This window comes from Prenolepis imparis, unplaced genomic scaffold, assembly GCF_030444845.1.
Source record: "Prenolepis imparis isolate NDT839.2.m4 unplaced genomic scaffold, iyPreImpa1.0 SCAF_15, whole genome shotgun sequence".
Lineage (NCBI taxonomy): Eukaryota > Metazoa > Arthropoda > Insecta > Hymenoptera > Formicidae > Prenolepis > Prenolepis imparis.
The window spans coordinates 863,626-886,628 of NW_028141173.1; the positions used below are offsets into that span (position 1 = coordinate 863,626).

The window sequence follows — 23,003 nt, forward strand, 5'->3', positions numbered from 1 at the left end:
TGTCGATTTAACAACAATTATATTAACATACTATATATACCATAATTTTAAAAATGCAATTTTTATATGCAGGATGGTAAGTGATTAATATATTTTCAAGTGAAATATAAAACGTTTTCATTTATCTAACCAATATCTTTTATTTATTTTTTTTTTTTCATAATAGAATAATGTTAAGTGTGAAAATGTCCAAACTCAGATTGCGTGTCACAATGGAATAACATGTTAACTCAGTGCGATTAAAGAAAAATGAATATAATGTACTTGTTAATAAATTTAAGAAAAAAGATGCATTCTGTAATTATCAAAAAGGGAAAACAGACATTTGTTAAATAGACGAATAAATTGTACATGTATATAATCAATGATTGCTATATTTAATCTATTTCACGAGAAAAGCATTTAAGAAATAAATAAGACACCTTTGGCGAAAGTGTACAGAGAAAAAATTAAATATTACAATAAAATGATATTAGCCGCAGGCTGATTTTAAAACGGCGATATTCCTCTAAATTTTTCACAATATAATGTATTTATACTCTGTGTACGACAACGCAAGATTACGAGACAGTATCACATTAAACAAAATTTAATTTCTTATAATTCAAGCTCCCTCTCAATGATCCTGCGATACTCGTCGAAACCTTCTTCGATGCATCGAACGGATCCTTCTCCACAAACCCACAATTCTGTACAAACCATCTGAATTAAACGTTCATCATGCGACACCAATATTACACCAGCCTGCAACAATAAAATAATAATATAATGGTAAAAATTGGCATCACCCACATGCGATAAACATATTTGAAATTGAAGTTATAGCTGATAAAATATAGTATAAATAAAATAGGCACTCACTTGGCAATTGTTGAGAGCTTTACCCAACGCTTCGATCGATTCGATATCGAGATGATTCGTGGGCTCGTCGAGCACCAGAAAATTAGGCATTGCCGCACACATTAAGGCGAATGCCACTCTGGACTTTTGTCCTCCCGAAAGAGAATTTATAGTTTGCAAAGCCAAATTGCCGCTTATCCCGAAACTTCCGAGCATTCGTCTGTACTCTTCGATTGGCTTACCTGATGGAGCGTAAAATAGTAATCAGTTAACGGTTCCTAAGATAAATTGAGAATCATGGTTGCACCGGAAATACATACCAGGAAAATGCATTTGTAATAATTCGACGGGACAGACGCGCATGTCCAGTTGATCGACGTGATGCTGACTGAAATATCCAAACTTCAGATTACGGTGTACATGAACTGTACCCCGCGTCGGACTCAACGCGCCCGTGATAATCTTCAAGAGAGTAGTCTTGCCCGCACCGTTTTCCCCGACGATACAGATGCGCGACTGCAGACCGGCAGTAAGGTTCACATTGCTAAACACCAAGTCACCTCCGTTGTAACTAAAAGAGACTTCGTTGAGTTGCAGTATCGGTGGACTGAGTGACTCCACATCCGGGAAATTCAGAGTCACCTCGCTCTCCTTCTCCATCGGCTTCAAATCAGGTCTGTCAACGTCAGGTTTGTTTAGAGTTAAATTCTGACTTGGTCTTCAAATTAATTGCGCGTTCGAAAATCATTACTACTTACAATTTCTCCAACATCTTTATCTTGCTTTGTACACTAGACGCACGATTCGCATTGTATCGGAACCTATCGATAAATTCCTGTACATGCGCTCTCTTTGCCTGCTGAGCCTCGTATTCTCGTTGCTGATTTCTTTCGCGTTCACCTTTCGTTTTCACGAATTGCTCGTAATTACCGCGGTACGCCTCAATTTTCTGTCCACGTAAGTACAAAATATCAGTGGGGACCTGTATCGAAGGAACAGAAACACAAGATATAATGATAAATATATTTACAATAAAAATATTTAAATCACGTAATCTATATCTACAAAGTATATGACTAGTGTCACGATAAAACAATATATTGAGCTTTTCTTTCTCTCTCTTTCTTCTTTTTAATAAATGGAAACGTAAATATATTTACCGTATCCAAGAATTTTCGATCGTGCGACACCACAAGTAATGTTTTCGGCCATGTTTGTAGATACTTCTCCAACCAAAGTATCGCTTTGATATCAAGCATGTTCGTTGGTTCATCGAGCAACAACAGGTCTGGTTTAGAAAATAGAGCTCTCGCGAGGGCCAACCTCATTCGCCAACCGCCAGAAAACGCTTTGGTTGGCCAGGATTGCCTTTCCACGGTGAATCCAAGTCCCGAGAGGATCGCGCTTGCTCTAGCGGGTGCCTTGTCGACCTCGGCTAACTGCATCGCTTCGTACACCCGCGCCAATTCCTCGCCTAACGCATCGCCCGTCTTGGAACCATCCTTCTCTATAGCTGCCTGTAATTTGGTCTCCTGACTGAGTAACGTACTTCGCTCCTGATCACATTCTAAGACGGATTCCAATGCAGACGTATCGTCGCCGGCTACCTCCTGCTCGACGTGCAACACTCGCACATGTGCTGGTATCCTCAGTTGTTTGCTAAATCAATCGACATTTATCCGCCATTAATAATCCAGAAGTCAAATTACTCGAACGACTAAACAATGATCTCAAAATCATGCCCGGTACCTCGATATCATCCGAAGTAAGGTGGTTTTGCCGAGTCCGTTTCTACCTATCAGACCATACCGTCTGCCAAACGCGAGCATTAAATCGGCACCTTGTAATAATACTCTATCACCGTATGCAACGTCAAAGTTCTCTATCCTGATGTCCTGGGCTTTGTTCACTCCACCTTTGGTCTCCATTCGACTGTCCTTTTTGCTTGTCATTTGGCTCGCGCTAGCCGCGTTTTCAGCCAGATTATTGGCAGTGTTAATGCGAGATGCCGATCCCTGCTCATTTACAATTCGTTTCTCCTGCTTCTGTTGCAACTTAGCTTCGGCCTTTTCTAGTTTCTTAGCATCTACTTTCTGTTGATTTAATAAGAAAAAATATTAAAATATATAAATAGTAATCTCATGTAAATCTAATAATTAAATACAAAAGTTAAAGATATATACATCAACATAAATAATTTTATATAAAATGTATTAATAAGTTAAGAGTTATATCGTTCAATTATATATTTATTATTTAGAATAAAAATTTATATATATATATATATATATGTATGTATGTATTACCATTGCATCATCTCTAGTCGTGACCCATATACTCTTGATCTGCTCGACTTGCGACTCTAAAGTAGCAGCCAGCGAACCCAGATGCACCGGAGCATTTAATACTTTATTTACGCCATTTTTTCTCCTGTCTATATCATCGTTATTTGAACTACCTTTTAATATTTCCAATAATTTGGCGCATATTTGCCTGTAAATGGAAAATAAAATATGATAAGCTTCAAGTTATGTCAACAATTGTATTATCAAAAAAAAGAAAAAAATTAATGATTCTTGCGATCGCGGCAACGTGATGTAAACACGGAAATATTGTACGATTTCTGTTCAAACAGTTAACAGGTAGTTTCATTAACGAATTAAAGGATGACAAATGCGAACACGTTTACAGACCTAACCTCGTTTTCTGATTTGTCCGCTACCTCGTGCAACACCTGCCCGATCGCCTCGTACACCTCGTCGCCATCCTCGAAGTCATCTTTGGAACTATCCAGGATACCTACGTACGCACATCAGAGATAGAGCTATGAACTATTATCGGCGCGAGTTATCCTTAGGTTATTTCACGGAAATGCACATACCTTCGACGTATTGATACAGATCGTCGTCTATCGTCGGGAATTGACTACGAATGTATTCGCCGCAGGTCGCCATAATTAAACTACTTAAGTAAAAAAAAAATTCGTAATCCTAATCGGGAAGAAAGAGCCACGCCAGAGCGAATTTCGCTGCTCTTGAGGCGAGCGGACGAGCCGTCAAATTTCTCACCGTGGAGATGGAGGCGCACCAAATCTCGCGCGTGCGCAGTGACGTAAGCTCTAGCAGACGCTCTTACATGTCAGTCACGTACATTTCGTAACGATAAAGGGTGCTGGACCCCTTGTCAAAAAAAAAAGAAAAAGAAAACATATACTTAATTTATAGCATTTAAATACATGTTAATATTTATACAAATTGTTTATTATTACTAATACAAATTGTAGCAAACTTTTCTTTTAATTCAAATGCCTTTAATCTTGAAGACTTATACGAGCCACAAATATTGCGTCTAGGCACGAGTCTGTCATCGTGTCGGTCACGTGTTCAATGACGTATTCGCGCATGCGCATGCGAAAGTCCATCTCCCAACACCTGTCACTTGAGCTACACATGTTCGCGTCAGTAGCTCAAGAAGATGTTGGAACGACGTTTCCGAGATGTTGGGAAAGATGTTTGCAACGTCGTCGACGCTCTTTTCGCGCGATCGTAATTTTTCCGCGTTTCATTTCGACCGACCGAGACGTGTCTCGCTCGCGATGTCGATTTTTTTAGCGCGTCAAATGATCACGGTGGTAGCCGCCATCTTGTAGCTGTCAAAAGTGATTCTTCTTGTCCGACGATGCTGGACGAGGAGTCGCGTTTTCCGTTTGCGAATCGTCGCGTACACTCGTCGCGTACGTCGTCGTTTCGCACGACGTCACGCACGACTGTCAGTTTGTAAGTTAACCTCGACCGAGATAATCGGCGCGTCGTCGCTCGCCGCGAATCCGCGACGATTTTTTTTTCCCCCCCGTTGCAAAATAATGCCCGACAGTAGTCGGGTTGGACGAGCCATTCAGGCCGTGGAAATCTCCTCGAGGATCTGAAATGCTCTCGCTGACGGCGGACGCGCGCTTCTGCTGAGGAGAGAGGATACTTTCGCCGAAGGAGAGGAACGTGATCGCGCTGGCGGAGACTCGCGGGGACGAGGATAGGGCGACGGAGACGACCGACGACGTCGCGGAATCGAATGTCGTCGGGGAGCGGTTGCGCGGCAGGAAGATGGACGAGCGCGAGACTCTTCCACCGTCCTTTTCCTCTGCCAACCCGGTGAACAAGGAACGCCCGCGAAAGAAGCTCTGGCGTAACGCGGTGCAGGTGGTGGCGAGTGACGACTCGAGCGAAGACTCGGACGGCCATGAGTGTGCTTTCTTTCCGGCTAAGCGACATTGCGGCACGCAATTGTCCGAGGTCGACGAGACACGTTCGGACAAGGTAATTCCTGCAGGACGATCTCGACGATATACTCCGAGTGTTCCTTTATTATTACAATATCGCATTTATTGTTTAATTATTTAATTAATATACTAATTACACGAGCGTAATTTCCACTTGTTGACAAACTAACTTTAGTTTCGCACATTATCGATACTTTTTTCTTTTTCATTATATAGCATATATAAATGAATGGATAATATTAATTATATATTGTATCATATAAGAAATAATTATATAGATGTACATGAAAAATAATTATTGTTTTGCAGGAGCAACATACAAGTGCAAACCCAGAGACAACAACTGACAATGTAAGGAATATGGAATACGACGATATCATATACCAAATACAGATTGAGGAGAAGCTTAAATTATGGCAAGCTTTTCAAGAGGAGGAAGGATCCATGGACAATAGTGTCAATGAGGTTTTGGCTTACTATAGAATGATGCCTCCGCTGATGCACCCTCCTCTTCTGGAAGAGGATTCGGTTGGTTCAAGACTTCATTTATCGTACAGAGGAAATGATATGGAAGACACAGCAGTGACGATGGCGATTCGCAATCACGGCTTGGTCCAATCGGTCGAGCTCGCTGTTGAGCCACAATTTTATCGTAAACATATAGGTGTAGATTGTTCCTTTTCGTCCGTGTTCAAATGTATGTATGAACTCGAGGACTTTCCTTATGGAACTGTCTACAGCAATGTAGAAACGGGAAGATGCAATGCGCTGGATGCGGATAAAATATATGAATGTGATCAGCCGGAAGATTTCTTGGAACATGCCGTAGGGGAAGCGATTAAGAAGAAGGGTCTGAGTGCTTTAAGTGTGGATTACGGTTGAATATGTTGGTTGACATACCCTTCTCTCCCCATTCCTTTGATGTATTTATATAATAATGTAGTATATCTAATTGTTGTGCTCTGTAAACCTATCGCGACTTTATTTTATAGTTGATTTTTATCGTACGAGTTATAAATGTGTTTTACAAGCAGTAATCTTTCAAAATATTTTATACTCAAATGTATACATTCCGATGTAACGGATATCGAACATGTGATTTGAGATTTATTTTATTCAAGAATAACGTTAAACTATTATGATAATGATTTTCCGATTATTAATCTTTTTCATAGCCAACTATTAATAGTATTGATACTATATTAATTATATTTTCATATATGTAATATATGTGGAAGTATAATTATTGTATATAATATATATTATATATACATAATATTATAAATCAAATTATAGCTTTGTAAACAATACATATTTCAGAAGTATAAGCAGCTATTTTGAGATTAAAGTAAAAAATTTATTTTAATCAAAGAGACACGCACATGTTCCTTCTCTTTACTGAATTTGTAAACTCGCTCTCTCCCTTTTTAACGCATATTAATTATAAAATCTATTCATAATTCTGTTAAATATAATATAGTTACAAAATGAAGAAGAAACGACAAAGAGAAATTGTATTGTAAAGAATAAGGGGTTGACATAAGAACTGTTGATGTTTCAAATTACGCGGGCTTAATTAATCGATCATAAAAGTAACTAAAAAAGGCGCATCTTAGATTGGCAGCACGAATATGATAGTTGGTAGTAAAATGACAAGTTATTAGTAACTAGCGTCAATGAAAATAATTATAGAGGTTATAATCTCCAAATTCGTCGAACGTTGATGAGTGATGTGTACGTTATTTTGTTTGTACAATTAATTAACGCTCTCGTTAATATTCCATAATTTTACACATTATGGCCAATCATTCATCATCATTTTCGTCATCCATATATTCCATTAGCGAGCCATTTACGAAGGAGCAGGAAATGACGCTTTACAGTAGCATAAACATGGTAGTAGAGTTATGCAAAACTTTTGTTTACGTATAAATTACATCTTGCTGAGATATACTTTGCTTTTGAATCTGTTGCAGAATCTAGAAGCGATTCGAAAAGCTACGCACAGTATTAATGTACAATTTAAAAAGGTACAAGAGGATATGCGTGTCACAAACGCCTTGATAAATGCGATTGAAACGAAAAGTCCAACAGGTAATGCGGATTAAGACTTCCTGGAAAGAAATTCCATTCGCGAAAACTCAAACAGTGTAAAAGTATATTTCAGCAATGCGAAGGAAATCGTACAATAAATTCGCAATTTTCCAAACTGTAATAAGAACAGTATTAAATTGAGACTAGTTAAGTAAGAAAGATTCTCTGTAGTAATCGAGGAATTTTACGATTCTGTGGATGCATTGTGAGAACAAGTCTATAGTAGAAATCTTCTAGTATCAATATGCTTATTTATTAAGATTATTAAGATTCATTAAAGATTAAAATTGCATTTTTGTAAAAATAAACAAGATAAAAATAATAGAAATATTTGAAGTTTATATTTCTGTAAAAGCATCTAATGTCAAAAGTCTGCAAAAATTATGTAAATTTTTATATATGACGATACAAATTATAATGAATAAAAAATATTAATTTTCTGAATTATCTGTTTATTGTAGTATAAGAATAAAATAGAAAGTTAATAGGAAATTAAATAACTTTAAAATCAATCATTACTTTCAAATATAAACATTTATGATATTTTATGACAAATTTTTATATTTTATATCGTCTCTAATATTTTTTTTCTTTTTCATTATACACAAACATCACAGTTTGAATAATTTTCTTAGGAATTAAATATGACCTTGTACCAAAACAGTACATTCTCTTCAAGCATCGAATGACGTAAAACTACCGTGCGATACTTTACAAAAACAAAGAATGACCTTTCACGCATAACGTGCGAAAAATATTTAAGAAAAATACTTCGCGTAGAACATTGTCGATATAAAATGTCGTGTTGTCAGTTAAAAGTTCGCTGTGTATGATAAAATTCGCGAATAAAATACAACGTACCGTTCATATCGATAACGCAAAAATTGTTAAAATTGTTAATTAACAATGTTTGTGCGCTATTTTTTCGTATATCTAATTCTTCCTTCCTGGCTAAGGTAAAAAGACGCTTTTTAAAATCTTTTCTTCTATTTCTTTAAATAACTTCAATTTGAAATAATTAAATCATTTTTTAAATCGCAGTTCTGAAAAATATTAACACTATAAGAACATAAATGATTATTTATATATTCAAACAAAATTAAAAAATAAATATTTAGATTATGTATAAAATTGAAAAGGATATTAATCATATTAATACTTTTTATGAATAATATGCAACAGTCTGTTATATGCATGTTATATCGCGCTATACTTAATGTAGGTATTACATAATGTAGGTTTGCGTTTTCAAGATAAGATGAAATGCTTTTAAGATACGATATATGATTGTATGACGTTCTGCGGATGTCTGGACGATACACAATTAACAACACGTACTTTTGACATTACTGATAAGCATATATTATAAGCATTCTTAGCAGTTGCTCGCACTTGAGCTCATCTTCATGATCGAACATATCTGACTAGAAAATCGAATCTTGCATTTGCAAATCGAAGTGAATAAATTTAGTGTATTAATTTCAGTATTCGTATTGTTTTATAAAAATATGCTATGTTAAACTTGTCTTTACTCAGAACGATCATGGCCACGACAGTACAAAGATCCATCACAATGGTAAAATGGGGTTCTGTGAACGGTCTGGAGATTGAAAAGTACACCCTGACAAACAGCAACAACCAAGAAGTCGACGTTGTGACGTATGGTGCAACAGTAACTGCCATCAGGACGCCAGATAAAGAGGGTAACATAGCAGACGTCGTGCTCGGTTTCGACAACGTTGAAGGTAATCCAATAATGAAATAATATTCGATCAGATATTTGGCAGATCAATCGATGTCATTATATGACTTGTTCTTTGAAAAAAAAAAAAACTAAGAATCAAAGAAATGAGTAAACTTACTCGAAAGACAGAAGTGACAAGTTTGATTAGACATTATAACATTTTTCAGGATATCAGTCGTCGAGTAATCCGTACTTCGGTGCCACCATCGGACGTGTCGCAAATCGCATCGGCAAGGCAACCTTTGTCGTGGACGGTCAACGTTATCATGTATCGAAGAATAAAGGTGAGAACAGCCTTCATGGTGGGACTCATGGCTGGAACTCGAAGGTCTGGAATGCCTCCATCGTACACGATTGTGTAATTATGACCTTGATCAGCCCGGATGATGACGAGGGTTATCCAGGAAGGGTAACGGCACGAGTTACTTTCCAGCTGACAGATAATGGAGAGCTGCGCATAGATATGACAGTTGAGTTGCCCGATAAGGCAACTCCGATCAACTTGACAAATCACAGCTACTTCAATCTCGCCGGACATGTGCGTAGTATATTACTTATCTCCTCTTTGATGCGAGAAATAAAAAGTTTTCATCTTCAAGAAAAAACTCCTTTATTGCATTTTCTCTCTGTTCAAAGACTGAAACAAGATAAGAAATGATAGCGCCAATATGAATGTTACAAACTTTGATATATTTTTATGCGGAGTGTGTACTGGAGAATTTTTTAATGCTAGTTAATATTTTTTTTAGACTACAAACGCAACGGAATTATATAAACACATATTCACCTTGAATGCGGATCGTTGGACTGTTACGGATTCAGAAAGCATTCCGACCGGCGAAATTCGACCGGTTGAGAACAGCGTAATGGACTTGAGGAACGCGACTACACTTGGCGATGTTATTGATAAAGTGCCGGGCGGCGGTTACGACTATAATTTCTGCTTGCCAGAACCGCACGATTACGAGAAGAGAAGTCTCGTCGCTAAAGTACTGCATCCGGCCTCGGGACGCAGCTTGGAGGTGTACTCGAATCAGCCGGGCGTTCAGTTTTACACATCTAATTTCCTGCCCGAGAGGAATGACACGGGTGTCCTCGGCAAGGACGGAGCACGATATTTCAAACATGCAGCTTTTTGTTTGGAGACGCAAAATTATCCCGACGCCGTAAATCATGTAAGTTTCTTTCAAGATTACTTGTGGAAGCTGCTAATTTGTCACACAAACAATTGCACCAAGTCTTATCGCATTATCAATTTCATTATATTGTGATATAAACTATGAACACAAATAACAAAGATACAGCATTCGTAATAAAAATAGATTGAAAATCGAATATGAATTCCAATTCATACCAATTCAATTTATACATGTAATTTACTAGAATCGAACTATTGAAGATTACATATTAATTTTGTGACTTTTTACAGGAAAACTTTCCAAACAGCGTACTGCGACCAGGTGTGATATACAATCACACTGTTATATATAAATTTGGAGTGAGAGTCTGATGCATTTTGATATCTGTAAATTGAGGAAAAATCAAAACGAATATTAAATAATAAAAAATCTTGTACTCTCGTTATCTTATTGTTAATTGTAAAAAAAATTCTATAATTACATTGCCAAATTTGTTAATATTTTTTTGTGTATAATTTTAATTAAAAACAAGCTTTTTTTAAACTTTCTGCAAATATATTGTAATTACTAGCTTTTATGTTATATAAATAATTAACAGATTATATATAATAAAGTATATACCTAACTAGATAGTGATGGTGAAAGATTTATTTCTAAGGGATTACGTTTCTTTTGGATAGCTGAGGGATCTGCATTTTCTTTTAATAATCTTTCTTGCCGTTGTTGCTTGATGGCTGCTGTTGGTGGTGTATAACGGTCAGATACCCATCCCTCTATATTGTATCCGATGAATCCAATGATACCCGCAAAAGGAAGCGTAAGATATTTACCAAACTGGCCAAAAGCTCTCACTACTAAGGGCCACATTTTTTTTCTTAAAGTACACGTAAACTGCAACAAAAATAAAATCAGTTTATTTTTCAGCAAAGGTGCAAGTAACAATTTACGTATAAAAATATACACATGTGTATGCGTGTGAGTATACAATATGAGTATCGATTTAAAAATATTACAAGATATGTGAGATGTTATGATGAGACATTATGATAGAAAATAGCGCGATATATTTAAATATAAATATAACAAATAAATATACTTACAAAAATATTTCGTATAGGTTATGTGAACTCTCAACAGACCGGCAACTTGTGACTTGTGACGTAACAATCGCTTTTGCTTGCACGCATGCGCAGATTCCCTGTTGCGCATGTGTATGAAAATCTAGGAACATTTCGGAGTTAAAGATTGGCCTCACTTAACGTCATTAGAGAGAAGTGACAAGTGACGCAAACGTCACGACGTATTTTCGTTCGATTGCTCTGATAACAAATTTTCATCAATTCACGATGCCTGCAACAAAAGAGGAAGAGGATCCATACGCACATTTTGCAAAGGGAACTTTGAAATTGAAGAGCGACCAAACAGTCAGCAAAAAGTAAGTATCTTTTTTTACTTGTGTTTGATGTTTATTGAGTCGATTAAATGAGGTTAAGTTTGTTTGATGTTGGAATAATTTATCTTTTTTATTGAAAATATAAATCGTCTTCATATTTCGCAGGAAAAAGAACAAAGATGGTAAAAAGAAAAAGTTGGTGGAGGTCTCAAAAATCATAGAGGAGGAAAAACCTGAAAAAGTAGAGGTGATAAGGACAAAAGCAGAGTTGGCTTTTCAGCAAATGCAAGAAAAAATGGTAAGATATACATATATATAATGTTTACTGTATTAATATCAATAAATAATTTGATTTTGGGAATTCTTAATGCTAACATATTATAATAATTAAAATTTGCAGCAAACTGAAAGGATCAAACAGAAAGCCTCCAAGACTCATAAACAACGAGTGGAGGAATTTAATCGACATCTGGATAGCTTAACCGAACACTTTGACATACCTAAAGTGAGCTGGACAAAATAAATTTCAACATGTCTCTCAATTAATTATATGTATATATATATCATGAACAATTAGTTTTAAATTATGCTAAAAATATAAACATAACATTTTGTCTAATTATAACATTATTTTAATTCTTAAATACACACATTAAGCCAAGCAATTTTTTTTATATATTCCTGTTTTGTTTTGTTTTTAAAAACTTCATGCAAAATTTGTATTATTAAATTTTTAAAGTTTAAAAAAGGTTTTTATCAAGAAAAAAGTTAATATTGACATATATTTCAATATTATAATATTCATGTGTACATTTAAGGATTAAATAAATTTTATTATATTATGTATATGTATACGTACATATATGGTAAATATAAAAAATTGTAATATAAAATATAAAAAATTATACTATATATTATTTAAAATGTTTTTCAATGTATATATATAATAAAATGCTTTCTGTTTCACACATAATACACATGAAAGAGAATTGTTTGTTTCATAATAATGGGACTTATTTTTTGCATTTTTTGCAAAATATATTTTGCATATATATATTATCTTAAATCAATGAATAAAATAGATAAATGAATAGATAGATGGATAGATAAAAATACATTTATATAATTAAAATACATATATAAAATGTAAATATACAATTTTTAAATATTTATAATTTAATTTTTTACTTAAATTCCAGAAAATCTAAAACATGCCATTTCTCTTTTTGTCAAATAATAAAAATTACTAACGCTAAAAGATCTTTTTATAATAAGAGGATACTATATTTCAAATCCTCTTTCTATTGGACAATAAAAGTAATCTAATCAAATCATTCTGCTTATGATTTTTTGTCCTGTTTATAAAATGAATAATGTGCGAACCAGAATGCACTTGTTTTACATTAGAGATTCATTGTGGACGGATTTCTGACATTAAAATATCTACATTATACATTGCTTACTTATATAAGAATAAGGCAGTAAGTGTTAAAGGCACATATACAACCATAGTTACAAAATGGACGGAATAATATAATGCCAGTGCGAAATAGATAAAAATTGTTTAAAAACTTATACGCGATCTTAGTATTTATCGCGCTACAAGAGTTTTACGAGAACTAATGAACGCGTTTGAACCTCAAAGAAAATTATTTTTACATACTATAAAATGCTATATCTCTACTATAAAACTATTATTAATGATACGATAAATAAGAATATGAAAGGACTTTTTGTATTACCGCCACTTCCGAAATGGAAGACGTTGACAAAGTTTTCCGTTTGTACCCAAGGATTAGTCCCATCGTCGAAATACATCGGACATCGATCACGTTCTCGCTCGTATTCCTATTAATTAACAATATGTCGGTAAGTCTTATTTCGAATTGCATTGTTCGTTACTTTATTATTCTCAAAATGTTTCTTCCTTCTCACCTGCAATTCCAGCGCAACCGCAGCACCTTCTGTGTAATTTTGACTCGTCACATCTTGTTTGAGATCACAGAACGGACCAATGGCCTGAGATAAAAGAACTCTGTTCAAATCGGCCCTTTGATATACCCAACAACGATATTTGCTAAAGGGATCCAGTTCGTCATAAGTTATTAAGTATGATCTTAAATTCTCCTTCCAAAATCCGATACATTTCATCACATAATCTGGATCACCTGTAAAAATAATGTGATATTATAAATATGTGAATGGAATTACATGTAATTAGCTGTATATAAAATAATTATGGAACTTACTGTAAATGTCAACCGGCTTTCCCAAGTGATCTACAGATAAACAATAAGTCTCATCAATAGAGATCTCCTTTTGATCAGTACTGCAAACTGAGAAGTCGGAAATATTCTGTTTGCAATAGATATTCGGACGTGGAGATTTAGTGACGCCGCCTAGAATCCTTGTTTCAAAGAGAACATCACCCTTTTGATGGAACATATATTTGCCAGCTATTGGGCAGCGTACCGGAACAGGATTTTTCGCTAACAAAATTAAAAGTAGTACAATCTACTATTGAAAATGCAAGAAAAAATTTATTGCAATTTATATAATTACCTAAAAGTAGATCATGTTTCCAAGCTTCTTTATTGGGAAATTGGACCCAAGAACACACTGTATGAAATTTATCTTTTATCACAGCCACTCCACGTCGATATCTGATAATATTATGATGTCGTCGTACAAAATCGAAGCAAACATAGTCTTTTTGGCTGAAAACATTCAATGAATATTTATATAAATGTACATCTTTACAGAGCATGTGTAATATTTTTACTTGTCGATTTTACACAAATATGTAAAGATATTTTTCTTATGAAAGATTTAATAATGTACCATCCATCGACAGTCAATCTCGCCATCATTACTCTCGAGTCCCTTTGTTCACGGCAGACGTAAATCGTTCGACGATAACGTCCTACATCTGGATACCAGGTCTCAATAATATGCGTTTCGTTAATGAAGATATCCGCGTCAATATTAGCGGTGTTGATCCAATTCCCGGACATATCCTCAGGCAAACGGCAACCCGCTTCAACTATTTCGGCCTTAACCGGAGTAATTCGCAAACGTTCGGGACTTTTCTCGACAGTTTTAAGAGTATTACACTCCGCGGTAATCGATACACCGATATACAAATCGTCGTCGCGATTCTTTAAAAAGCATCTATATTTCTCGTCCTTTCGAGATTCTTTTGTATTCGCTACTGCAAAGAAGTGATTCTTGTCCACAAACCAATCACCTAAGCAACTGTATTCTACCACTGAAACATTTTAAATATCAACATTTTTCTTGCTATAAAAAAATCTCAAAATATATATAGACATATTTTGAAAATTATGTAAAAGGAAAGAAAAGAACGTATTACATCCATCAAAGGTTCCTTTCATTCCAGGGCAACTCTTGTAAGTAATATTAAATTTCTGATTGGTTATAAGAAATTGGGTTCCTGCAGTCTGACAAGACTTTATTTGCGCATCTTGATGATTACACTCTCCCGTAAATCTAAATCGATTCTGAAATAATAAATATAGAGCATATATCTACATTACTACTGATAAAACTACATATTACTAATAAAACTACTATTAATAATATTAATTAATAAAACAGTGTGGAATATCATTATCTTACTTGATAAGCAAACTGCCAAACTCCTTCCAGAGAAGATCTGCAGTTTACAGGTACATAATTCTCAGAGAATAATGTTATTAACTGCTGATTTGCATTTAAACCTTTGCAAACATTATCCACAGTGGGTTCGACGCCATTGGGCAAGTTTACACAATTTACTGTAATAAAAAGAAATAAACACATTTATAGATTATATATTTTACATATTACTGTTGCATATAATAATTTGCATTAGCATAGAGTGACTTGCCTTCAAGTTTCTCTAGCACATTTACAGTTCTAACAATGAGTTTCACGCAATGATAACAGCTGTCATACTTGTCTGGAGTATTAGCGTCACGAAATACAAATGTATAATTAACATGAAATTCTTCCATCACATTTATACATATGCCTCTCCCAGTCATACTGTTGGCATTTATTTCTGTTAAGGTATTCTTGCCATTTTCCCACGAAAACCAAGATCCCCTGATAATCAGTGGAATGTGACAACCTCCTGCATTCTGAGCTCTGACAGCAACTGTCGAATAATATATCACACATTTCATTAGTCTTAATCATACAATCATACTTCAAAAGTTATATAAACTAATGTAATAAATGTATCTCCTATACAATATACATATATATCTTATAAATAAATCAATTTAAGTAAAATATTTGTACGAATTCATATTGTGTGCCCGTGTTAAAATTTTTCAAATTAACTCTGTGATTTATACTCTAAATTTATGATTTAAAAATATACAACCTGAATATAAAAGAACAGAATGTAAACGTATAATATTATAAAACAAAGGGGTATTAAACATTTAGAGCTTAATAAAGAAAAAGATCAAAATATCTTGTGCTAAACCTATACAATGTATATTTTCTATTTCAAGGAAATCGGATAAACTTACCATGCCAGACGAGGCATGTTACGAGCAGGGATATGCAAGACCAACGTTTCATTATATTAGATCATTTAAAAAAATAAAAATTACGTAAAAGATGCGAGATTACTATTGTAATATTGATAAAACGATAGATTTGAGACGAATCTAAACCTCTAAACTAAACACACGCCCAAACTCATTAGGTGCGATTTCGATGAAACCACCCATATGACACATTCCTTCAGACGCTATCGCAAAGGACGCGAATTCATGAGTCATCGACCAATCCGATTGTGCCTACGTCGGAGAGAAATAAGTAACTAGGGCCAAAGTCCCTAGGAAGTTTTTCCGATGCTTTCGGGAACGCGCGAAATCTACCAACGAGCCGACGTGTCTCGTGGCAGAAATTCCGCCTGTCACAGAAAGTGCTGTACGATGAGGCTCGTAAATAGGTTAATTTGTCTACTCTTCGTGTTTGCCGGCGCAAACGCCGGTGGTCCGACCCTCGTTTTGTTGGACAATCTCGCGATTAAAGAAACACACTCGATATTTTTCAAGACATTACAGGGTAATCCATACCATTATCACTTTTATCTCTCTAATCAGTCATAAATATTCGACCGCCAGCGGCTTCTCTCAGCGGCGATTTTCGCAATTTTCCGACCATTGATATACTTTCGAAATACAAACTGCGTCTCTAAACACTGAAATTAATTACTATAATTATATTAAAAACAAATCTCTTTTGTGTATTTCAATTTCTTGTCAAATTTAGAAACCATGTTTGAACATACAGTTGATATTGATGATCAAAAGACTTACGTTGTATATCATAAGATTTCTGATGAAATATATTATATAACATCTTTAATTAATTAATTAAATTATTTTTTTTAAGAACTAACAAATATACTAATTACAATATATTGTACATCATTTATATATTTTATTGATTTGATGCATGTTGGCAAATTTTGTTTTTATTCTCACTCTTGTTAAAAGTCAATTGAATGTGAATTGATAGAATACTAAATAATATATTTTGAAATTATCATGTTACAGATAGTGGATATGTACTGACTTTCAAATCAGCTGACGATGCAAGTCTACAGCTCTCCAAGTATGGTGAATATTTATACGAACACCTAATAATATTTGCACCCACAGTCGAAGAGTTTGGTGGTGCTTTGAGTGTGGAAGCGATAACAGAATTCATCGATGGTGGTGGAAATGTTCTGATTGCTGGCTCCTCGCAATCTGGTGACGCTTTGCACGAACTAGCCTCAGAATGTGGCTTGGAAATAGATGAGGAGGGTTCCACTGTGATTGATCATATGAACTACGATGTTTCTGATAACGGCCAACATACCACAATAGTAGCAGATCCAGCCAATTTAATAGATGCTCCAGTCATTGTTGGAAGCAAAGACATCCCTCCGTTACTTTATCAGGGAACTGGGCTGATTGCAGATTCGGATAATTCTTTAATTTTACGTCTGTTATCAGCATCCACCTCGGCATATACCTACAATCCAGACCAAGTGATTAAGGAGTATCCACATGGTGTTGGTAAAAATACTTTGTTGATAGCAGCCTTACAGGCAAGGAATAATGCCAGAGTTTTATTCTCCGGTTCGATATTTTTCTTCAGCGATGAAGCATTCACCAGCCCTATTCAAAAGGGACAAGGTAAAGAAAATAATAATATATAGAATTGTTAAATTCTTTACAGCCTCCTTTTCTAGCAAAAGTTTAACAGAAGATTATCAGTTACAATTTTGTATGTAATTATCAAAAGTAATTATTTAATATTTTGAAATTATCGAAAACAAAGAGTTTTACTTATTTATCCAATTAAATCTTCAATTCAGCTTTGATATCTCTATAAATTAAACATTTTTAAATCATTGTCAATTGCTCGCAGGTGGTCAGAGATACGAGAAATCTGGTAATCAGATAGTAGCCAAGGCTATGGCGCAGTGGGTATTTAAAGAGAACGGCGTCATACGCGTGTCGTCTGTTCACCATCACCGGGTTGGCGATGCGCAGCCACCAGCCGCGTACACAATCATGGACGACGTGGTGTATTCGATCGACGTCGAGCGACTGTCAGGCGGCAAGTGGGTGCCCTACGAGACGAACGATCTGCAGCTGGAGTTCGTGCGGATCGATCCGTTCGTGCGTATGACGATGAAACCGGTAGGAAACGGCCGTTACGAAGGCAGGTTCCAGATCCCCGACGTATACGGGGTATACCAGTTCAAGGTGGACTATAAGCGCATCGGTCTGACGCATCTCTACAGCACCACTCAAGTGTCTGTGCGTCCGTTGCAACACACGCAGTACGAACGCTTTATACCGAGCGCGTTCCCATATTACATAAGCGCATTCTCCATGATGGGCGGCGTGTTTCTATTCTCTCTCGTGTTTCTCCACTACAAAGACGACACGAAATCCAAGTCTGAGTAATTTATTAATGTTCATTTTGATGTTCGCAGATACTGTTTGTCTCTTTTTTTTCTTTTGATATTTGTTTTGAAAGAACATAGTATCACTTCTTTTCTTTTAACATGATACTAGAATGAGTTCAAGAGAAAAGTAAAATTTTTAAAGCCAATATATTACTCTTTATACTTTGGAGTATATTGTAGTGTACTGATTTCGATATCGACATTCTTTTTCAATGCAATACTGAATGAATAGTATTATACTGTGTTGCAAGAATTGCATTTCTACATGTTAAGATTTTACACAGTGCTCCTTATAAAAAAATAGCAATTTTGAAAAAAAAAAAAAAAAAAACTGCACACAGTTTACATTTATCTCGATATTTCTTTAAAAACTAGAGCACTGTGTTTCTCTATGTATATAAAATACATTGCAATAGATCTTTTGTATGTAATACTAAGAGATCGTAAAAACTGAGGAGCAAATAAACATTATTTGATCAATGAATTATTATGTGTATAATAGAAATCAATTTATGATTAAATTATTTAATATTAAATATTTTAAATAATTTTTTCTTTGCATATAATTTATGATTTATTTTTTAAATTTGTCAGTGTGTTAAAAATATTTCCAATATAAACATTCAAGGACTAGGGATATATTGTACTAGGGATATATTTAGAGATTTTCGGAACTAAAGGTTTCCCCCATGAAAATTCTCCCATCCGTATGTTCGGCAGCCAATCGAACGAGTCACGAAATTGGCGGGATTTTTGCGCATGCGCTGTAGCAGCAGTGAATAGTGAAGTGCGAGTTAAATAAGTAAATTAAATAATTTCTATATTAATGTTGATATTATTTATAATAATCTAAAATATATTTATAAATAAGCTTCTGGATAATGTAGAAATGTCTTTTTAATATTTTTTACTTTTTAATAAGTTTGACGCGCATGTGCGAAAAAATCGACGCTCCCGGCTAGCAACACCGCAACCAATCCGGACAAAGTCACCGAAAGATTTAAACTTCAACGTACAGTTGAATATAATTCCGTCGTGGACTGATTGCACGATCGTTCGTTGGCAAAGTTTCCAAAGTTTCATGTGCTTGATTTCTTAATCGACCATGTACAATATACAAACTTATTGTTAGATACACGAAACCGTAATAAGAAGGAAAGAAATTGGAGGAAGGCAGCACAAAATTCGTGCTTTGACGAGTAATTTCGGACGAGAAACATAAACGTATAGTTCAATGTAAGTGTTGTACATTGTGCATTCTGATCCTTCTTAATTTTGTAATGGAAATATTTACATTCTTGTTTAAATAGTTAATTATAATACAGAAATGGTATTTCTGCATTATCTGCATAGAGACTCTTATAGATCATCTTTTTCCTACTTAAAAAATATTAATACTACTTTTCAGTTTTGTTATTTATAAGATAAAAAATTTAATTGCATTGTTACATGAACTTTTCATGAAAATTGTCACCTTTATTTTGAATACTTTTTTATTATAAATCCTTCAGATGACATATATAACATTAACGATGAGCTGAAACAATTTCTGTTGATAAATAAAGCGATGATATCAGTTGCTATTTACCTTGAAAAGTGTAAACATTGTTGTGTTAATGTAACTCAAATTAATAAAGATTTATAAACAATAGATCTAGAAGTAATAAATATATAAATAAATAAATCCTTGTGCTTTAATTCATATTTTATTATCAAATTATTATTCTCTATCAAGTATAATAGTTTAAGAATGAGATTGAGATACAAAAATGAATATAACTTGGAAAAGAAACAAAAAACATTTAAAAATCGTTTTTACTTCTTAGTATTAAATTCTGTATATCCTTGAAATACTTCACGTAAAGTTATATATTTAGAAAAATGTATAATTTGAGTTTTCAAATTTATGTTTCAGATCATTGTTTGACAGCGCTGTTATTTGCATAGAATATTTCATATATTTTGATATACTGCAGTGATCCTTTATGACTTAATTTTTACACTATTGAGTAAGTATCATTTTATATATCATATTGACACAATGGGAGACTTTTGTAATATACGCGCACCACAATGGATAGATTTAGCTCGAAACTACAGTCCTGTACAGACACATGATTTCTTTGAAAGAGAACGTACAATGCATGAATGTACAGAGGAACCTAACTCTACTGGAATCATGGAAGATGCTCAACCTATATCTCAGGTGGAGGTCTCGTGTATTAATGCAAAGGCGCAAGCAGATTTGGATATAATAAAAAATACTCCCGTCAAGGTGATTTCCCCAAAATATGGTAATAAGGAGACAATAGTAGTAAAGGCAACTTACGATCAAGTGTTCAACGATGCGATGAGAAAACTGGAACTCTGTACAAAGCTGCCTAAAACTCGAGATGTATTAAATAAAACCACCCTAGAGCCTAAAATTTTGAAGACTCCAAACTTCCAGCCTAGCTTTACTAAATCGTCCAGATCTGTTGGATATATATTGAATAAAAACAATCAATCTGAACAAGATTCTGCAGGATCTGCAAAAATTAATAAAACTTCAAGCAATTGTTTGTCTGCAAATACGAAGAAAAAATTGGTTAAACAATCCTTGTTTAAGCAAGATAAAGATTGTGCAAGTAACGATATTTTTAAGAAACTAAACAATCCAGTAGATGATCCTAAAGATAAGGAGGATAAACAATGCAACGAAGAAGACAATGAAGAATGTAAGGAAGAAGATAATAATGAAGAACATAAGGAAGAGGAACACGAGGAAGATGATAAGTTGCAAGATGGTCAAGTAGAATCAACCGACGATAAAGATAATAAAGCAGAAAATAATCAGGACGATGTAGAAGCGAAAGGTAATCGTACGCAGCCTAAGCAAGTCGCAGTTCTCACCTGGCAAAATCATAGACGAAGCATGTACAAACGTAGAACTTCAGTCAACAAGCATTACGTCGGATTAGCGGAAGCGGTGACGCGCTTCCAAAACGAGACACCCAAGCGTTTCCGCACCAAAAGCAACAAGAACAGTACTATTAGCCCATCGTTCGCCAAATTGCAAAACCGTTTAAAACCGACAATACCAATCTCGCCAGCGCTCATATCAAAGTCTAGGACGCGTCCCGTTACTATATTGAGTCAGGAAGAACGCGAAATGCTAGAACTCGAGGAAATGAAGAAGTTTCGGATAAAGGCTAATCCAATACCGTCTAGCGTGTTGCGAGGTCCACGCGCGAAGGTCAACAACGTTGCGAGGAAGCCGATTGTTGCAAATACCGCGACGCAGCCTGACGAAAAGACCAAAAGCTTGTTTCAGTCCAAGAGTCCGCATCGCGATAAGGCGCCCAGCCTGAAGAACACGGTCACGAAAGTGGTGGTGACCGATTCCGAGGGTATCATCGTAGAACACGAGGAGATTGCGTTTTTCGGTGTGCCCAAGAATACTAACGCCACGAAGAGCGTAACGCGTGTCGTGCCGTTTAGCTTTGAGACACGCAACAAGCATATGCAACTGAAGAAGGAACAGCGGTTGAAGAACTTGCAGGAGGCCAACAAAGTCAAGGCGGAGTTTCATGCTAGGCCGGCGCCGAATTTTTCGAAGCCGTCGACGTCGAGTTTCACGAAGCCGCCGACGCCGCCGGCCAAGCAGCAACAGAACGCGAAGAGGCAGCTTCTGCCGCATCCGTTCAGCTTCGAGGAACGAGATAAAAAATTGTCGCAGAGGAAGGATCAGTTGGTGAAGCAGGTGCTCGAAGGAGACAAGCGGTCGCGCTCGTTCCGCGCGAATCCGGCACCGGTTTTCAAGCCCGTAATGGTACGCGGTAGATCCAAGGATAATCTTTTTTTGAAGAACAAGAGCGCGAAAACAGAAAGCGAACATGGCGCGGAATACAAGTGCGAGGATCAAGAGAATAAAGAACCGAATGAAGTTGACTCTTGCAAGGCAGAGGGCGAGAATACGCAGAGAACGGCGAGTTCCAACATTGATAAACAAAAGGTACCGTTGAAAACTCTTCCGCTGGAATTGAACACTGATAGGCGGGCAAAAGAACGTCGCAATTTTGATGAACAGCTGAAGCGTAAAGAAGAAGAAGATGAAATGAAGCGTCAGGAAGAAGATAAAAAGCAACTGGAGCACGAAAAACAGTTAAAGGCAGAGCTGCGCAAACAGGCGGAGGTGAAGGCTAAACCGATGCCGAAATATAAACCACCAGTTATCGCTAGGGCGACAAAACCGCTGACCAATCCGCAAAGTCCCGCGTTTGCGAGTAAACTTAAATCTAAACTAAATAAAAAGGCATAAAAGTATAAGTGTAACATTTTTTTTTTTTTTTTTTTTTCAAATTCATATCATATTTTAATCATCGTGTATATTTATAAAGGATAAAGGGATACAATGCAAGTGTAATATTATAAAGAGTATAAATAAAATTGTAGTTTAAATTTTTTTTAATCGTTTTATAATCATATATCGTTCTTTTATATAATCTTATATAATTTTCACCTGCAATAATTTGTGGATTTTTATCTCT

General features: G+C 35.4%; 8 protein-coding genes across 14 annotated transcripts; 5 read left to right on the forward strand and 3 right to left on the reverse strand.

The window, feature by feature from the left end:
- Window positions 1-34: 34 nt before the first annotated feature.
- On the reverse strand, window positions 35-3,921 carry LOC145946255 (ATP-binding cassette sub-family F member 3). The gene is made up of 9 exons (XM_083055780.1): window positions 3,722-3,921; window positions 3,534-3,639; window positions 3,147-3,333; window positions 2,590-2,933; window positions 2,001-2,499; window positions 1,599-1,822; window positions 1,161-1,516; window positions 862-1,082; window positions 35-744 (listed from the first exon to the last, which is right to left on the reverse strand). Exons 1-9 carry the CDS (start codon window positions 3,792-3,794, stop codon window positions 598-600), a joined length of 2,157 nt encoding a protein of 718 aa, XP_082911906.1. The 5' UTR covers window positions 3,795-3,921; the 3' UTR covers window positions 35-597.
- A 548-nt stretch (window positions 3,922-4,469) lies between these two features.
- LOC145945839 (uncharacterized) lies at window positions 4,470-6,068 on the forward strand. Its single transcript, XM_083055038.1, has 2 exons — window positions 4,470-5,153; window positions 5,426-6,068. The coding sequence occupies exons 1-2, from the start codon at window positions 4,941-4,943 to the stop codon at window positions 5,996-5,998; spliced, it is 786 nt and encodes a 261-aa protein (XP_082911164.1). The 5' UTR covers window positions 4,470-4,940; the 3' UTR covers window positions 5,999-6,068.
- Window positions 6,069-6,298: 230 nt separating this feature from the next.
- On the forward strand, window positions 6,299-10,524 carry LOC145945838 (galactose mutarotase). Of its 7 annotated transcripts, none has more exons than XM_083055034.1 (5): window positions 6,325-7,012; window positions 7,093-7,210; window positions 8,747-8,955; window positions 9,122-9,492; window positions 9,704-10,225. In XM_083055034.1, the coding sequence occupies exons 3-5, from the start codon at window positions 8,754-8,756 to the stop codon at window positions 10,223-10,225; spliced, it is 1,095 nt and encodes a 364-aa protein (XP_082911160.1). In that variant the 5' UTR covers window positions 6,325-7,012; window positions 7,093-7,210; window positions 8,747-8,753. The 7 variants fall into 7 exon arrangements, with proteins under 7 accessions (XP_082911159.1, XP_082911160.1, XP_082911162.1 ...); XM_083055036.1 differs by having other exon boundaries at window positions 6,325-6,850; XM_083055032.1 differs by lacking the exons at window positions 6,325-7,012; window positions 7,093-7,210 and adding exons at window positions 7,887-8,166; window positions 10,384-10,524 and having other exon boundaries at window positions 9,704-10,129.
- LOC145945841 (uncharacterized) lies at window positions 10,312-11,307 on the reverse strand. The gene is made up of 3 exons (XM_083055041.1): window positions 11,194-11,307; window positions 10,715-10,984; window positions 10,312-10,477 (listed from the first exon to the last, which is right to left on the reverse strand). Exon 2 carries the CDS (start codon window positions 10,958-10,960, stop codon window positions 10,715-10,717), a length of 246 nt encoding a protein of 81 aa, XP_082911167.1. The 5' UTR covers window positions 10,961-10,984; window positions 11,194-11,307; the 3' UTR covers window positions 10,312-10,477.
- A 44-nt stretch (window positions 11,308-11,351) lies between these two features.
- On the forward strand, window positions 11,352-12,300 carry LOC145945840 (protein FAM32A-like). Its single transcript, XM_083055039.1, has 3 exons — window positions 11,352-11,528; window positions 11,652-11,784; window positions 11,887-12,300. The coding sequence occupies exons 1-3, from the start codon at window positions 11,440-11,442 to the stop codon at window positions 12,007-12,009; spliced, it is 345 nt and encodes a 114-aa protein (XP_082911165.1). The 5' UTR covers window positions 11,352-11,439; the 3' UTR covers window positions 12,010-12,300.
- Window positions 12,301-12,587: 287 nt separating this feature from the next.
- Window positions 12,588-16,203, reverse strand: Udt (protein undicht). The gene is made up of 9 exons (XM_083055029.1): window positions 16,028-16,203; window positions 15,376-15,645; window positions 15,126-15,283; window positions 14,860-15,007; window positions 14,328-14,754; window positions 14,049-14,203; window positions 13,736-13,975; window positions 13,422-13,654; window positions 12,588-13,334 (listed from the first exon to the last, which is right to left on the reverse strand). The coding sequence occupies exons 1-9, from the start codon at window positions 16,077-16,079 to the stop codon at window positions 13,170-13,172; spliced, it is 1,848 nt and encodes a 615-aa protein (XP_082911155.1). The 5' UTR covers window positions 16,080-16,203; the 3' UTR covers window positions 12,588-13,169.
- A 180-nt stretch (window positions 16,204-16,383) lies between these two features.
- Ost48 (dolichyl-diphosphooligosaccharide--protein glycosyltransferase non-catalytic subunit Ost48) lies at window positions 16,384-18,958 on the forward strand. The gene is made up of 3 exons (XM_083055157.1): window positions 16,384-16,571; window positions 17,066-17,692; window positions 17,928-18,958. The coding sequence occupies exons 1-3, from the start codon at window positions 16,439-16,441 to the stop codon at window positions 18,470-18,472; spliced, it is 1,305 nt and encodes a 434-aa protein (XP_082911283.1). The 5' UTR covers window positions 16,384-16,438; the 3' UTR covers window positions 18,473-18,958.
- Window positions 18,959-19,078: 120 nt separating this feature from the next.
- Window positions 19,079-22,914, forward strand: LOC145945902 (targeting protein for Xklp2 homolog). Its single transcript, XM_083055154.1, has 2 exons — window positions 19,079-19,710; window positions 20,390-22,914. The coding sequence occupies exon 2, from the start codon at window positions 20,516-20,518 to the stop codon at window positions 22,772-22,774; it is 2,259 nt and encodes a 752-aa protein (XP_082911280.1). The 5' UTR covers window positions 19,079-19,710; window positions 20,390-20,515; the 3' UTR covers window positions 22,775-22,914.
- Window positions 22,915-23,003: the final 89 nt, after the last annotated feature.